The sequence below is a fragment of the Hyperolius riggenbachi genome, chromosome 6 (genome assembly GCF_040937935.1).
Source record: "Hyperolius riggenbachi isolate aHypRig1 chromosome 6, aHypRig1.pri, whole genome shotgun sequence".
NCBI lineage: Eukaryota > Metazoa > Chordata > Amphibia > Anura > Hyperoliidae > Hyperolius > Hyperolius riggenbachi.
The window spans coordinates 348,812,978-348,829,641 of NC_090651.1; the positions used below are offsets into that span (position 1 = coordinate 348,812,978).

General features: G+C 47.6%; 1 protein-coding gene across 5 annotated transcripts in view; it reads right to left on the minus strand.

Moving 5' to 3' along the window:
* Positions 1 to 16,664, minus strand: part of HSPG2 (heparan sulfate proteoglycan 2) — a 277,578-nt gene that overhangs the window by 48,361 nt on the left and 212,553 nt on the right. For 3 of the 5 annotated variants that reach the window (XM_068241590.1, XM_068241588.1, XM_068241587.1), the window contains 10 exons: positions 16,321 to 16,455; positions 14,499 to 14,680; positions 13,993 to 14,188; positions 8,511 to 8,690; positions 8,168 to 8,428; positions 7,802 to 7,983; positions 7,390 to 7,585; positions 3,381 to 3,560; positions 3,038 to 3,298; positions 2,764 to 2,926 (listed from right to left, as the gene is read on the minus strand). In XM_068241590.1, coding sequence (XP_068097691.1) covers positions 2,764 to 2,926; positions 3,038 to 3,298; positions 3,381 to 3,560; positions 7,390 to 7,585; positions 7,802 to 7,983; positions 8,168 to 8,428; positions 8,511 to 8,690; positions 13,993 to 14,188; positions 14,499 to 14,680; positions 16,321 to 16,455 — 1,936 coding nt within the window. The remainder of the gene's footprint in view (positions 1 to 2,763; positions 2,927 to 3,037; positions 3,299 to 3,380; positions 3,561 to 7,389; positions 7,586 to 7,801; positions 7,984 to 8,167; positions 8,429 to 8,510; positions 8,691 to 13,992; positions 14,189 to 14,498; positions 14,681 to 16,320; positions 16,456 to 16,664) is intronic. The other 2 variants (XM_068241592.1, XM_068241589.1) reach the window with 1 other exon arrangement.

Below are 16,664 nucleotides of genomic sequence, written 5' to 3' on the forward strand. Positions count from 1 at the left end.
TGATTGACTTGGAGTTATATTGCGTTGTTTAAGTGTGTATAACATCAGGTGGGAAGAACTTTGTTCACAGGAAACCCTGGGGTATCATATAATACTGTCCTGATAAGCAGGTGGCGGGGATGTCAGGTTTACTGATCCAGTGATTACATTTTTGGTTAGTTTCGTAGCGATGGCTCAGATTCCAGCTTTTAATGCTGTCTGGCCCCATTAGTGAGATCAGATCACCCTTCACCTCCTGTCCCTGTGAACTGGTAACAAATTTAAAGACTCCTAAAAATGGAACTTCTTTCTCCTGTAGAGATTTTACTTTAATTTTCAGTTGTACCTTTTTAAACAGGAAATAACAAGCAACTAAGAGACATACAACAGTAAAACCCAGTTAAAAGTTTTCCTCTGATTTCACTTTTACCCCTCCTCTGCCTGCTCATCTGTCTGGCGCTGACACACTGCTCCAACCGTGCAGCCTCAGCCCCCAACGCCTTGCCTTAGGCCTCTTTCAGACGGGAAGCTGAACGGCATGTTTGCCGAGCAGTTACTGGGCAGCAAAGGACCGCGACATGGCCAGTCTGACTCCATGGGAGGGGGGGGGGGGGGGGGGGATAGCGCCAATCGCTAAAATGCACCCGGCCAGTGCAGAAGAGAAGCTGACAGGTGGTGAATTCAACACCTGTCAGTTGCCCATGTGAATAGGGCCTTACTCTTAGACTACAAAAGTAAATGTCCCGTCCTCTACAAACTAAAGTGCCAAGCACTTAACCCCTCATCTGGCAACAATACTGCCAAGTACTTAAGCCCCTACTGTGCTGACTAAACTGTCAAGCACTTAAAGGAAATATTAAGTGAAATTCTATGTGGCCAGTTACTTACCTGGGGTTTCTTCCAGCCCCTTGAAGTCATTCTGGTCCCTAGCAGTCATTCTGCGCTGCTCCGTTCCGCTACCGTCTTCCTCCGAACGCTGCATGCATGACCCCATGCCACCTCCATTTCACTCCTGTAGTCGGGAGAGTTCTGCGCTTGCGTAGTAAAGTAATAGTTGTGCAAATAAGGAGGCCCATGGCCGGGGCCGCACATATGCAGTAGCCGGCAACTTTCCAAGTAGCCCAGTATTCAGAGGGGGACAGCAGAGGAAATTGGCAGCGTGAAATGATGGCGAGGGACCAGGAGGACTTCAGGGGACTGGAAGAAACCCCAGGTAAGTAAATGGCTATTTTAAATTTTACTCAACATTCCCTTTGACCCTTTCTCTGCTAATGTAACTTACAGGGTAAGTCAAGGGCTTTAAATTACAATTTCTCTGCATTCAGACTGTAGTGTACCTTTGATAACTAATTACAGGCCATAAAACGTCTGCTTTGCAGGGAAATACTTCTAAAGCCTCGTACATATGCTAGGCTGATCTTGGCAAAGAATTTAGCATGAGTACAGGTGTGCCATGAGGTTTACCAAAAGTCCATCTGTCCCTACAGTCGATCGTTATAATGCTGGTCCATGCACTTCAAGTGCTGGAAACAGATAAAAAAAAAGGTAAATGTTAAAGCCTGGAGCTGTAAGCTAGGTGCACAATTAGCAGAAACGCTAGCATTGCAGAATTATGCCGCTAATAGAAATCTATGGGCCGCAGGAAAAAAGAAAACGCATTTAAAAACGCATCGTTTTCTATGCATGGATTTTCAAAAACGCTGTTTTTGTTGCATATTATGCAAAAACGCATTAAAAACGCACATAATTAAAGTCAATGGAAATGCAATGGTATGCGTTTTTCATGTGTTTTTATATGCGTTTTTGTAAAAAAAGAATTGTTTTGTGATATATTTTCACTTCCCGTTGTTTTACTAGTTATTTGCATAAAATGCAATTGTAAAATGCATGAAAAATGCATATAAAAGCATATGCGTTTTGTATATGCTAACCGCAAACGCATTAAAAACACACGCAAAACGCTTGAAAAATGCATCTGCGGTAAAAAAAACTGAAAAAAACACACAAAAAAAATCCACATGACTTAAAACGCAGCCTTTCATGTTATGTTATACGTGTGCACCTACCCTAACAGACCGCAGTCATTCACCTGAGACCATAAAAAATTTAAGCTTACATTTTTAGCTTTTAAACAGAAAATAAGAACATTGGATTGCAGAAAAGTTCTGCTTAAAGCGGAATATAACCCAGCATTTCAACTTTGCTCTAAAACATTATTTACAGCATATTATTTGCAACCAGCATTTTTTTTACTAGACCACGATTGGAAGGGTTACACACAGAGGTTTAAAGTTCCGTTGAGAGAAATGCAGAAGCATCCGAAGTTTAGATAGATACATTTAAGTAAACACAATGTAACAAGTGAGGAATGTGAATCACTCTCTCTCTGTGTCTGGGAGCTCCTGCACAGTCAGTGTGTCACATTCCACACTTGTTACATTGTGTTTACTTAAATGTATCTATCTAAACTTCTGATGCCTCTGCATTTCTCTCCAGGACTTTAAACTCTGTGTGTAACCCTTCCAATGCTGGTCTAGTAAAAAAAAAATGCTGGTTGCATATAAAATGCTGTAAATAATGTTTTAGAGCAAAGTTGAAATGCTGGGTTATATTCCGCTTTAAGTTTAGAACTATACATACAATTATCTCATCAGTTTATTGTCAATTTATTTTAACACTGCAAGGACCCAGAGGTCACTGTCCTCCACAAGGAATAGTTTGGTTTTCTTGTCTCTCTCTAGCAGTTTCACAAGTTGAAAGACAGAGGGCAGTAGAGAGCCTCACCTCAGCACCGCTCCATCCACACTGTGGTTCACTGGCAGCTCTCCTCCTTGCTTCACCCACTGGATCCTGGCTCTTGGATCTCCAATCACATTGCATGTAAATTCCGCTGTTGCACCGATCGCCTTTGTGTCTACCTGAGGGGAGACGCGTACGGAGAACCCGGCTGTGGAAAAACATGAAGAGTCCCTGTCATGAGGTGCATCACCCAGGACCTCATCCTCTCACAGGCCTCACAAGGCAGGAAGAGTAAGTACCTCTACTGAGGACCACTTACCCAGAACGCTGACTTGTGCTGTGGCCTCACTTCTGCCCACTTTATTGCTGGCCACGCATCGGTAAGTTCCGGCATCTCCGGCTGTGGCCTGCAGAATCCGCAACACTCCATCCTCAGTAGACGCCGAGCCAGAGAGTGACCCGTTCACCTTGGTCCATTGATACGTCAGCGGTGGTGTGCCGTGGGCCAAGCACTGCAACCGAACGGCTTCTCCGGCACCCACAGTGACCTCATCCGGCATGGTGGTGGCATAGGGGGGATCTGGAGGAGACACACACTGTTCAGTAACAGATTACAGAGAGGACCACTCATAGTGCACTGCCCTCTGGGGACCGACACTCACTCTCCACATCCAGGGTGACGTAGACCTCAGCATAGCCGTCCACATTGGAAGCGTTACAGATGTACTGGCCGGAGTCCTGCTGGGCCACACGTGGGATGACCAGAGTGTTGTTCACCACCTGGTGCTGCCAGGGAAGGGGGGCACGAAGCTTGGACCATGAGATGACTGGAGGGGGGTTACCTGGACACAACCACAAACAAGAATCATAGGAAGAGCAACAAAGCCCGTGGTGCCTATCTATAAAGCATAGAAATGACAATTCTATACAATCATCTGCCAAAAAGGACAAAAAAAACAAAAACACTTTTCACAAAGTTTGTGAACAGACTTTTTTTTCCAGTTTCAGGACTGGATTTAGCACTAGGCATGTGATGGTGCATGTAAAGATGCCCATTAATGATCCAATTTCCTGTCTGATCAACCGTCCAATTGATCACCTTGGGCATTGTTGATGGTACTGATCGACAAAAAAACAATCGATTTAGCGATTTTTTTTCATCTATACCTTTTTTTGGACTGATCCCATTGTTCTGATCAGATTGGGTAAGTTTTCCATTCCTGTTAGTTGGTCGTTTCAGACCAATCGCATTTATCGGCCTGTCAGTTATGAAATTGGCTTTTTAGTGAGGAACTTTAACCAAACATTGAACTTTATTCCAATCAGTAGCTGATGCCCCCTTTCCCATGAGAAATCTTAACTTTTTCTCAAACAAATTATCAGGAGGGTCTGAGTGGCTGATATTGTGGTGAAACCCCTCCCACAGTGTGATGTCATGACCATGGTCCTGACAGTTTGCTGTCTGTGAACCTGGTTGATTTGTGGGAAATACCAGCTTTTTCCAACTGCCCAGCAAGCAGTATCTCCCTCTGTGCATAGAACTCTCAAGTAATGAACATTCTGGCAAGATCACCTGGCAAGACTAAAGATGTCACCACCAGTGATAAATGTCAGAATGTAAATCAGGGAGAGGAAAGATTTTACAATGGACAGACACTGACTAAATACTTTGTGAATTAATATTGTAAAAAAAAACAACAACAATTTTATTCATTTCAAATTTCATTCATTTTTTTTTCACAACAGTTTGTTCCTTTTTAAGGCCAAGTGGACTCCATTGCGGCTTATATAACACTGCCATGTATATTTGTGTAGCACCTCCTCTGTCAGGTGCAGACACCTAGGCATTGCTGTGAATACCTGTCTTGGAAGCATCAGCTTTGCCTGAGTTTGTGTATGTGTATTAAGCTATTGTTAATCAGGAGAATGTCTAATGTGTGAATAGAGAAGAAGTGATGACATTACCAAAAAGGATGTCAACCCACTGTATAGATGGGAAGAAATTTAAAGAGGACTTGAACTCTTCTACAGCACACAATGGAAAGTCTTTATGCCACATACAGTTGCTGAAAAAATTTACTTCTCTGTGTCTGTTTATCCAGATCACACTGTATAATTAGTTCTTATCAGCAACTGTGAATAGACTGCAGGAGGGTTCTGTCTCGGCATTAAGGTGCGTACACACGCACTACATCCGCCAACGACGGGTCCATCAGACCCTCTCGCTGGGCGGACGTTCAGCCGACAGTAGCAAAAAAAAGAAAAAAGTGAAAACTGGTAAAACTTCATTTCCAAAGGTACAGACTAATCAACAAGCTCATGGTGAACCAGAACTCATTGGAGTGTATAAGGGGCTTCAATGGTCCTAAAAGCCCCTTTACTAAAATGCTATGGAAAACAAAAGTTTGCTTTCTTAAAACAGAAAGAATTTGTGATAATTCAGGTTGGAGTGAGCTCCGAGATATCTCCCAGTGCATCACTGAATAAATGCAAATTAACCATTGTTGCCCTTAGAAGGTAAACACACCTTCAGATCCGCTGTAATTCAATGATGTGTCAGTTTGTTAATTTGTACAGAGCCATACTAATCCAACATGCATACAGACTGTTTCGGATTGGTTGATCCTCATCAGTGCATGGCATGGATTAATTTGGCTCTATGGACTAAACACTCAGAGGTACAGAATTAACAAGCTGACACATCATTGCATTCTAGCGGAGCTGTAGGTGTGTTTAGCTTCTAAGGGCAACAATGCTTAATTTGCATATATCCAGTGATGCACTGGGAGACATCTCGGAGCTTACTCCAACCTGAATTATCACAAATTCTTTATGTTTTAAGAAAGCAAACTTTTGTTTTACATAATTTGTAATGAAGACATTTTCCCTGTAACGGTTATCATGCTGTGGCTAATCTTTCAAAGCAGAGAGGAAGTTCTGAGTTTAGTTATACTTTAATTACCTCCTTAGTCGTTTGGGGAGCCTAAAGCTTTGTACACAGATTAGATAAAAGTTGGTTGAAACGTCTGACAAATTTCACCATTTTGGATGACTTCCATTATAAAAAATGTAGCTAAACGATGAGCGTGCGATATCGGGTATTCTGCCCAATCCAACTGGTGGATCAATTCAGACGACTATTGGGCAGATATCATTGCCATCGCCGGTGTGTACAAGTCGTTCAAATGTCACTGTTCCTGAACATGCATGCATGTTGTGTGGAATGGCACTTTCACTTGCATGTGAAGTTTTCAAACGTTATGATGATTTTGAATACAGGTGCGTGTGAGCAACATTGTTTAAACTACTTGTCGTTTCTTTTTGTTTTTTACTCCCTCTTATTTCTATAAACAAGTGTCATATGTGTAATTGTATTATTAAATTTACATAATAATTTAAAGAGAATCTGTAACCAAAAAAACTTGAAGTGTACCTGACACGACAAGAGTCTCACGTTCCATACTTACCTGAGGTTTCCTTAAGCCCACTCGTCCCTCACCGTCTCCCTGGGTGGTTCCGGTCCCCCGTCATTTAGCCTGAAAGCCTGGCTGAGACGCGCATGCACTGCCTGGCCCGCTTCCCTGTCGGGCTCTCATAGCTGGGAGTGTTCTCCAATTGCGCAGTAGGGACGTTTCCAGGGACGGGGGCATGACTAGGGAGCGTGCCTGGCCAGGTCGCGCATGGGTGATAAAGCATGACTCAGCCAGGCTTTCAGGCCGAATTGCGGGGGACAGGAGCCACCCGGGGAGACTCGGGGCGAGCGGCCTTAAATATGGAACCCGAGACGCTTCTCGTTTCAGGTTCCCTTTAACTGATACTAGTTCCTCAGTGGTGTAGCAATAGGGGATGCAAAGGTAGGGACTGCACCAGGGCCCAGTAGGGGCCCTCCTTCAATCGCTTTATTATCTCTTTATTGGTGCTGAGCTGGTAATGATCACCTCTATAGGCCCTTTTCCACTAGCAATCGCTAGCGTTTGCGCTACACACTAGCAATTGCGATTCAGCAAAGTCCTTTTTTTCCCGGCGATTGAGATTTTGCTATGCACTGCATGGCATAGCAAAATCACAGCAATAATCGCTCCGTGGCGCGATCACGCTTTTGTAAAAATCGGTTTGCGGTAGTGGAAATAACCTACCACAATTCCTATGTTACTTAGCAAACCCTAGCGATTTTAAAATCGCTAGCGATTTGCGATTCAGCAATCGTAAGCGCCTCTAGTGGAAGAAGGCCCTATATGTAATTTGTTTAGCTGTAGCCATGAATAGACTGCTCTCCTCACTAGCTCATACCTCTCTGACACTGCAGCAGTCCTTGGAAGGTTTTAGTGCTCCATATCAATTATAATGTACAGAGCGCTTGAGGGGGCCCAATGTAAAACTCACACTGGGGCCCAGAGCTCCTAAGCTATGCTACTACAGTGAGCTCCCAAGCTACGCTACTACAGTACCTGTATTGTATGCTTAATTGTTTCATGGGGAGATAATGGCCAAGCCAGGCATTGGTTTTGTAAAAACTCAAAACCAACATCTAGTCATCACTGTCCATTACTTCCTGTTTCACAAGCCATGGAGGTCCTAGGGATTGTGAGTGAGTAAAGTCAGCTATTCCATCATCCCTTTTTGGGGAATACGAGGGGCACCACAGAACAGTGCTCCCAGCATGCTCCTCACCTGACGCAGTACAGCAGAGTGTGGCAGTCTCCCCGGCCTGCACAACATGGACTGACTGGTCGGCAATAGCGGTCGGAGCTCCGGGTCTGACCACTTTGTTCTCCACACGGATCTGCACATGGACCTGAGCTTCACCATCCGGGTTCTTGCCGGTACAAGTGTATGATCCGGCATCCTCAGGCTTGGCCGATGTGATCTGAAGATTAAATAAACGACATGTGACTATTCCTCCGCAGACGTATAAATATAAAACTCAGGATCAAACATTACACACACAGTGACCCGTCACTGCCAGGGTTATTAGGAGAATCGGTATCTGTAAAGCCTTTGTACTGTGATTACACCAATGACGACATTCTTTGTGTTGTCCACTCTGGACCTTCAAGTGGTCGTAGGGTAGGTGGGGACTGACCTGTAGGATGGCGTGGCTGTCCAGCGGAGCATGGCTGTGCTGCCTGATCAACTGCCTGGATCCGGTACGCCTCCAGTTCACCACTGGTCGAGGGGCCCCCAGTCCGTTACATTCCAGGCTAATCGTATCACCAACATTAATTGTAATGGGTCCTGGTGGAATCACCGATACTGTGGGGCGACCTGGAAAGAAGATCACCACAACTTCTCAAATATATTGTTGTTGGCCTTCACATATACCGGAGATGACTTCCAGACAGTAGGATAAAGAATCTCTGTCAGAAGATGTGCAATTCTGGACAATTATCTTCAGAGATTGAACTAACAGGGCAGGGAGAAGCGCTAACTCTGCTATGCAACAACTTACCCACAATAAGCACTTTGGCCGTTGCCTCGCTACTGCCCACTTTATTACTGGCCACGCACCGGTAAGTTCCGGCATCTCCAGCTGTGGTCTGTGGGATCCGCAACACTCCATCTTCTATGGAAGCCAAATCTGAGAGAACTCCGTCCACTTTGGTCCACTGGTAACTGAGCGGAGGTGTGCCGTGGGCCAAGCACTGCAACCGAATGGCTTCTCCCACCTTGACTGAGACCTCATCTGGCAGGGTGGTGGCATACGGGGGATCTGGAAGAGACACACAACATTCAGTTACAGATTACAAAAAGGACCACTCATAGCGCACTGCCCTCTGCAGACCAACACTCACTCTCCACATCCAGGGTGACGTAGACCTCAGCATAGCCGTCCACATTGGAAGCGTTACAGATGTACTGGCCGGAGTCCTGCTGGGCCACACGTGGGATGACCAGAGTGTTGTCCACCACCTGGTGCTGCCAGGGAAGAGGGGCACGAAGCTTGGACCATAAGATGACTGGAGGGGGGTTACCTGGACACAACCACAAACAAGAATGAGGGGAAGAGTGATTAAGCAAACATCCAATTTTGACTGGACTACCACTTTCATGCAGTATGAGAGCTTAGCTACACAATCTGTTCATAATATTCAAAATCTGTTGGCCCTCAAACTCAGGGGTGAGCCTGGGGTGCCTGGCACCTGGGTGCAAGATTTTCTCTGGCGCCTATGGGAGTGGTTAAATTTACCGCGCCCAACCACATAACCACACCCGTGTCCTGCCTAATCACACCCACACCTTCCACCTCTTTCCGCATGCATGTGATACCCCATTCCTACCCCTCTTCCATGGGCTTGCTCCTGGCTGGCTTTGGCTTCCTGCGAGTCTGCTAGTCTCTGGACTGACTCAGGCTGAGAGGCTCTGCGAGTGCGACGCAGTCACACACTGCGTATTTATGGCTGCCTGCGGCCACCCTACTCTCGCTCGCTGTCGTCGGCTCCTCCCCCCGCCAAGCCCAAGCGTGAGGTGGGCTGCCTGTATCTTTCCCGTTGCGCCGTGCAGCCTGCCAGTGTTGCCAACCTTTCACGTTATTTTTTTACTGACAAATACCTAAAAATTTACTGACAAAAGATTATTTTTACTGACAAAATTTCCCCACTAAATGCACATAAGAGACAGCTTTTCCCCATGTAAATGCACATAACAAGAGACAGCTTTTCCCCATGTAAATGCACATAACAAGAGACCGCTTTTCACCAGCAAATGCACATAACAAGAGACCGCTTTTCACCAGCAAATGCACATAACAAGAGACCGCTTTTCACCAGCAAATGCACATAACAAGAGACCGCTTTTAACCAGCAAATGCACATAACAAGAGACCGCTTTTCACCAGCAAATGCACATAACAAGAGACCGCTTTTCACCAGCAAATGCACATAACAAGAGACCGCTTTTCACCAGCAAATGCACATAACAAGAGACCGCTTTTCACCAGCAAATGCACATAACAAGAGACCGCTTTTCACCAGCAAATGCACATAATAAGACCGCTTTTCACCAGCAAATGCACATAATAAGACAGCTTTTCACCAGCAAATGCACATAATAAGACAGCTTTTCACCAGCAAATGCACATAATAAGACAGCTTTTCACCAGCAAATGCACATAATAAGAAAGATTTTCACCAGTAAATGCACATAATGACAAACAGACAGTGTCCCCAGAATATATAGCCAGGGATATATGTCCCCAGGATAGGTAGCCAGGGGGTATATGCGCCCAGGATGAGTAGCCAGGGGGTATATGCGCCCAGGATAGGTAGCCAGGGGGTATATGCGCCCAGGATAGGTAGCCAGGGGGTATATGCGCCCAGGATAGGTAGCCAGGGGGTATATGTGCCCAGGATAGGTAGCCAGGGGGTATATGCGCCCAGGATAGGTAGCCAGGGGGTATATGCGCCCAGGATAGGTAGCCAGGGGGTATATGCGCCCAGGATAGGTAGCCAGGGGGTATATGCGCCCAGGATAGGTAGCCAGGGGGTATATGCGCCCAGGATAGGTAGCCAGGGGGTATATGCGCCCAGGATAGGTAGCCAGGGGGTATATGCGCCCAGGATAGGTAGCCAGGGGGTATATGCGCCCAGGATAGGTAGCCAGGGGGTATATGCGCCCAGGATAGGTAGCCAGGGGGTATATGCGCCCAGGATAGGTAGCCAGGGGGTATATGCGCCCAGGATAGGTAGCCAGGGGTTATGTGCGCACCGGATAGGTAGCCAGGGGGTATGTGCGCCCAGGATAGGTAGCCAGGGGGTATATGCACCCAGGATAGGTAGCCAGGGGGTATATGCGCCCAGGATAGGTAGCCAGGGGGTATATGCGCCCAAGATAGGTAGCCAGGGGGTATAAGCGCCCAGGATAGGTAGCCAGGGGGTATGTGCGCCCAGGATAGGTAGCCAGGGGGTATATGCGCCCAGGATAGGTAGCCAGGGGGTATATGCGCCCAGGATAGGGAGCCAGGGGGTATATGCGCCCAGGATAGGTAGCCAGGGGGTATATGCGCTCAGGATAGGTAGCCAGGGGGTATATGCGCTCAGGATAGGTAGCCAGGGGGTATATGCGCCCAGGATTGGTAGCCAGGGGGTATATGCGACCAGGATAGGTAGCCAGGGGGTATATGCGACCAGGATTGGTAGCCAGGGGGTATATGCGCCCAGGATTGGTAGCCAGGGGGTATATGCGACCAGGATAGGTAGCCAGGGGGTATATGCGACCAGGATAGGTAGCCAGGGGGTATATGCGACCAGGATAGGTAGCCAGGGGTATATGCGCCCAGGATTGGTAGCCAGGGGGTATATGCGCCCAGGATAGGCAAATGCACATAACAAGAGACCGCTTTTCACCAGCAAATGCACATAACAAGAGACCGCTTTTAACCAGCAAATGCACATAACAAGAGACCGCTTTTCACCAGCAAATGCACATAACAAGAGACCACTTTTCACCAGCAAATGCACATGACAAGAGACCGCTTTTCACCAGCAAATGCACATAACAAGAGATCGCTTTTCACCAGCAAATGCACATAATAAGAGAGATTTTCACCAGTAAATGCACATAATGACAAACAGACAGTGTCCCCAGAATATATAGCCAGGGATATATGTCCCCAGGATAGGTAGCCAGGGGGTATATGCGCCCAGGATGGGTAGCCAGGGGGTATATGCGCCCAGGATAGATAGCCAGGGGGTATATGCGCCCAGGATAGGTAGCCAGGGGGTATATGCGCCCAGGATAGGTAGCCAGGGGGTATATGCGCCCAGGATAGGTAGCCAGGGGGTATATGCGCCCAGGATAGGTAGCCAGGGGGTATATGCGCCCAGGATAGGTAGCCAGGGGGTATATGCGCCCAGGATAGGTAGCCAGGGGGTATATGCGCCCAGGATAGGTAGCCAGGGGGTATATGCGCCCAGGATAGGTAGCCAGGGGGTATATGCGTCCAGGATAGGTAGCCAGGGGGTATATGCGCCAAGGATAGGTAGCCAGGGGGTATATGCGCCCAGGATAGGTAGCCAGGGGTTATGTGCGCCCCGGATAGGTAGCCAGGGGGTATGTGCGCCCAGGATAGGTAGCCAGGGGGTATATGCACCCAGGATAGGTAGCCAGGGGGTATATGCGCCCAGGATAGGTAGCCAGGGGGTATATGCGCCCAGGATAGGTAGCCAGGGGGTATATGCGCCCAGGATAGGTAGCCAGGGGGTATGTGCGCCCAGGATAGGTAGCCAGGGGGTATATGCGCCCAGGATAGGTAGCCAGGGGGTATATGCACCTAGGATAGGTAGCCAGGGGGTATATGCGCCCAGGATAGGTAGCCAGGGGGTATATGCGCTCAGGATAGGTAGCCAGGGGGTATATGCGCCCAGGATTGGTAGCCAGGGGGTATATGCGACCAGGATAGGTAGCCAGGGGGTATATGCGACCAGGATTGGTAGCCAGGGGGTATATGCGACCAGGATTGGTAGCCAGGGGGTATATGCGACCAGGATAGGTAGCCAGGGGGTATATGCGACCAGGATAGGTAGCCAGGGGGTATATGCGACCAGGATAGGTAGCCAGGGGGTATATGCGCCCAGGATAGGTAGCCAGGGGGTATATGCGCCCAGGATAGGTAGCCAGGGGGTATATGCGCCCAGGATTCGTAGCCAGGGGGTATATGCGACCAGGATAGGTAGCCAGGGGGTATATGCGACCAGCATTGGTAGCCAGGGGGTATATGCGACCAGCATTGGTAGCCAGGGGGTATATGCGCCCAGGATTGGTAGCCAGGGGGTATATGCGACCAGGATAGGTAGCCAGGGGGTATATGCGACCAGGATAGGTAGCCAGGGGGTATATGCGACCAGGATAGGTAGCCAGGGGGTATATGCGCCCAGGATTTGTAGCCAGGGGGTATATGCGACCAGGATAGGTAGCCAGGGGGTATATGCGACCAGGATAGGTAGCCAGGTGGTATCTGTGCCCAGGATAGGTAGTGAGTGACAGGAGTGACAGGAGCGCGCCCCGCCGCCGCCGCCGCTCCCTCCTCCACTCCCCCCTCACCTTGCAGCAGCTTCAGTCAGACCTCAATCAGCGGGCGACCCGACCAGGAAAAGGGCGCCGGACGCACCCGCTCTATATGCGGAAGTGATGTCACTTCCGCATATCAGTGCGGCGTGCTAGGTCCTAGCGCCCGCCCGCCTGATCGAGGTCTGACGCGGCGGCGCCGGCAGCTAGAGGGAGGGAGCTTGAAGCTTCGGCCACAGGGGGAGAGCGGTGGCCACAGGGGGAGAGCGGCGGCGGCCACAGGGGGAGAGCGGGGCCGGGCGGCGCCTCTCAGAGGCAGGCGCCTGGGTGCCTTGCACCCGCAGCACCCGCCCAGGCTCGGCCCAGCTCAAACTACATAGAAGTGGTAGAATTGAATGCAAAGACGCACCCTAAAGTGGCCATTCATGAGTGAATCCTTCAAATGATTGATTAATGTTGTGATTAAAGTGACTCAAAGATAAATAGTGATTGACTGAATATGTGATCCCTGACAAGCTTGCTTCTATAGAATGATTGTAAATGTGCACTTGTGATTAAATTGCATCTTGTATGGCCACCTCTACGACATGAGAAAATATTAGATTGTACCATATGGTCACCTCCACCACATGGGAAACTATTACATTGTACCATGTGTGGCCACCTCTACCACATGGAAAAATATTACATTGTAGTGTGGCCATCTCTATCACATGGGAAAATATTACATTGTATCATTTGTGGCCATCTCTACCACATGAGAAAATATTACATTGTATCATCTGTGGCCATCTCTACCACATGGGAAAATATTACATTGTATCATGTGTGGCCATCTCTACCACATGGGAAAATATTACTTTGTATAATGTGTGGCCACCTCTACCACATGGAAAAATATTGTGTATGGCCACCTCCACCATATAGAAAAAGGTGCACTAAGCCGCTCCCACATCTCATGACATCACTGTTCACATATTAGCATGAATGCGGACGTATATCCAGGGCTCCTAGATGTAGTTATTTGGCTGGAATGCCCATTATGTTTAGTGATTGGTGACCACCAAGTACAGCTTCTCACCCACCAAAACTGCACTTTGATAAGCAATGGGTCTTTATTAGTGTGACCGGGCCTAGTGTCAGAGGGCCAGCACCCAGTAACACAATAGTGAGCTTACACTGAATGTGCTAATAAGGATTTTTACATCATTATCATCCAGTCTGGAGAATATGAGAGGCAGCACAGAACAGAGCTCCCAGCATGCTCCTCACCTGATGCAGAACATCGGAGTGTGGCGGTTTCCCCGGCTTTCACAACTTGGACTGACAGGTCTGCAGTAGCAGTCGGAGCTCCAGGTCTCACCACTTTGCTCTCCACACGGACCTGCACATGGACCTGGGCTACCCCATCTGGGTTCTGGCCGGTACAGGTGTACGATCCAGCATCGTCAGCCTTTGCTGATGTGATCTGAAGATTGAGTAAAAGAGATGTGATCAATAACTGACCCAATACTGCTGGAGATCTGGGAAAGGATCAGATCTGTGGCAGTAGATCCAGTGTTCTGTGATATACGGGGGACACCGGTCGTCTCCTGGATTGTACGCAGCCAGCTGTTGGATCTCTACAAGAATAGCACTGCTGCCACTCTATATGAGATGACATGAACTGCCCACTCTTGTCCTTATGGTGATGAAGCAGACAGGGACATCAATGATATTATAATTCTGTGTTGGCCCCTCTGGACTTTCATGTGGTCATAGGGTAAGCAGGGACTGACCTGTAGGATGGCGTGACTGTCCAGAGGAGCATGGTTGTGCTGATTGATGATCTGTCTGGATCCGGTACGCCGCCAGTTCACCACTGGTCGAGGGTCCCCCACTCCGTTACATTCCAGACTAATCGTATCTCCGACATTTACCGTGATGGGTCCTGGTGGAATCACAGATACCGTGGGGCGACCTAGCAAAGAGAGCACCACAAGAAATCAATGGTTATTGTCTAAATGGGGCCTAACACCCAACGACTTATGTTACTAGAGGCACAAACAATTGGCTGAACAACTATATCGCCGGTGGTGGTCCTTTGCAACCATTAAGAGACTTTGGGTACGATGCTTCATCTATGCCTCGGGGATATTGGAAATGGTGTCACCCATGGTCAGCATTCCTTGGCTACCTTGTCCTCCTGTCTATCCAAAACAAGTTGATGACTCAATTCTGTAATGTCGCCAAAGCTCTATCAGCAACTTTCTTTGATTTGACTTCTGGACTTCGAGGACCAAATCTATCAGGTAGAATCTATAATCTGTTGACTCAACAATTCCACCAGAAAATGGTCAGTTTGGAGTAAACATGGCTTCTGCCCCAGCTTCACTCTTTCATCTGGCCCAAATAAGGAACCAGTAATCTTACTGGCCTCCTCCTCTGACTCTCAGCACCATAGTGAGAATTTACGTGCATGCTCATAGCCTTATATCAAATCCTTGTTTCAGCATATGACCCTGCTCATTACATCAACTAGAAAGTTCAGTACAAGAATGACATAGTTACTTAGTTATTTAGGTTGGGTTGGGTAATATCCTTTCCGACTCCCGATGGCAACCAAATGAAAACCCTGGATCAACACCACCTGGAATTCCCTAGTAATTATAGCCATGGATAGCCTTCTATGTAAAGAAATCCCATGTCCCCTAAAGGTGCGTCTGATTTTTCCCAACCACCGGTCGTTTGGACGTCAAATCGGGCGTGTGTACAAACGGTCGTTCAGCTGATAATGCTGGTTTTGACGGATCCACTTGGCGGAACTGTCAAAACCAGTCTTATCAGCTGAACGATCGTCGTTTGGAAGAATCAGACATGTGTATGTACCTATAGTCCATTGTACAAACCTAGGGACAAAAGCGCACCTGACAAGCTTTTATATTGCCCACTGATATATTTATAGATGTTAATTAGATCTCCTCTAAGGCATGTTTTCTCCAGACTACATAAGTATTTAACCTTTCCTGGTAAATGAGAGCTTCCAGCCCTCTGATCAATGTTGTTGCTCGTCTCTGCACCTGCTCTAAAACTGCGATGTCCCTTTTGTAATGCGATGCCCAGAACTGAATTTTACAGTATATTCTATCTAGATGTTGCCTTACTGGAGAGTTTAACAGGGGCAGTATTACACTAACATCCTGAGTTCTTATTCACCTTTTTTGTTCCATCTCTAAATTTGATTTGCTTTAGCTTTATAAAGTTAGTTATTGAACTTGTTTTCAACGACATTGTTGTGTTTTGCTGCATCGTCAAAATATTTCATTTTACAAATCTTCACACTGTAATCACCAGGCGCTAAAAAAGTTGGTAAAATTATAGCTAAAGAGTTGGATACAATGGATGGTGGGCTTGCCTATAACTCCACTACTGTAATAGACCTCTCTAATCCCTTCTGTGCCAGTGACTTCCCTATCCACAGTCACCAGCGGTAGGGATTCCACGCGCTTCAGTGGTTGAACTCTGTGCTCTGCAGAGGAGATTCCCCCCATTCCTGTAGATAGCCTCCATTCCCCTCCCACCAAAGTCCCATCAGCGGGCACTCCTCTGCCACGCACTCACCTTGTACCGCTAGTGTCACAGCGCTGTCCACAGCTCCGTAAATGTTGGACGCCATGCAGCGGTAGGATCCCTGGTTCTTATGGCGAGCACCAATAACCGTGAGAGTCGTGCCGTCGGAGCTGATGCGGACATTATCTGCAAGCAATAAAAACGAAAAGAACGGGATCAGTCGATATCAACAGGAGTCCAGAGACTGGACCTATGCAGCACTGTTGTCCTGGAATCAATTCCCAGAGCTCTATCTGCATGGTGTGTGTGTGTGTGTGTGTGTCAGCATTTGTGTGTTGTGTGTGTATATAGAAGCTATGAACATGCCTATGCAACAGCTGAAAAAGCAGTGATTG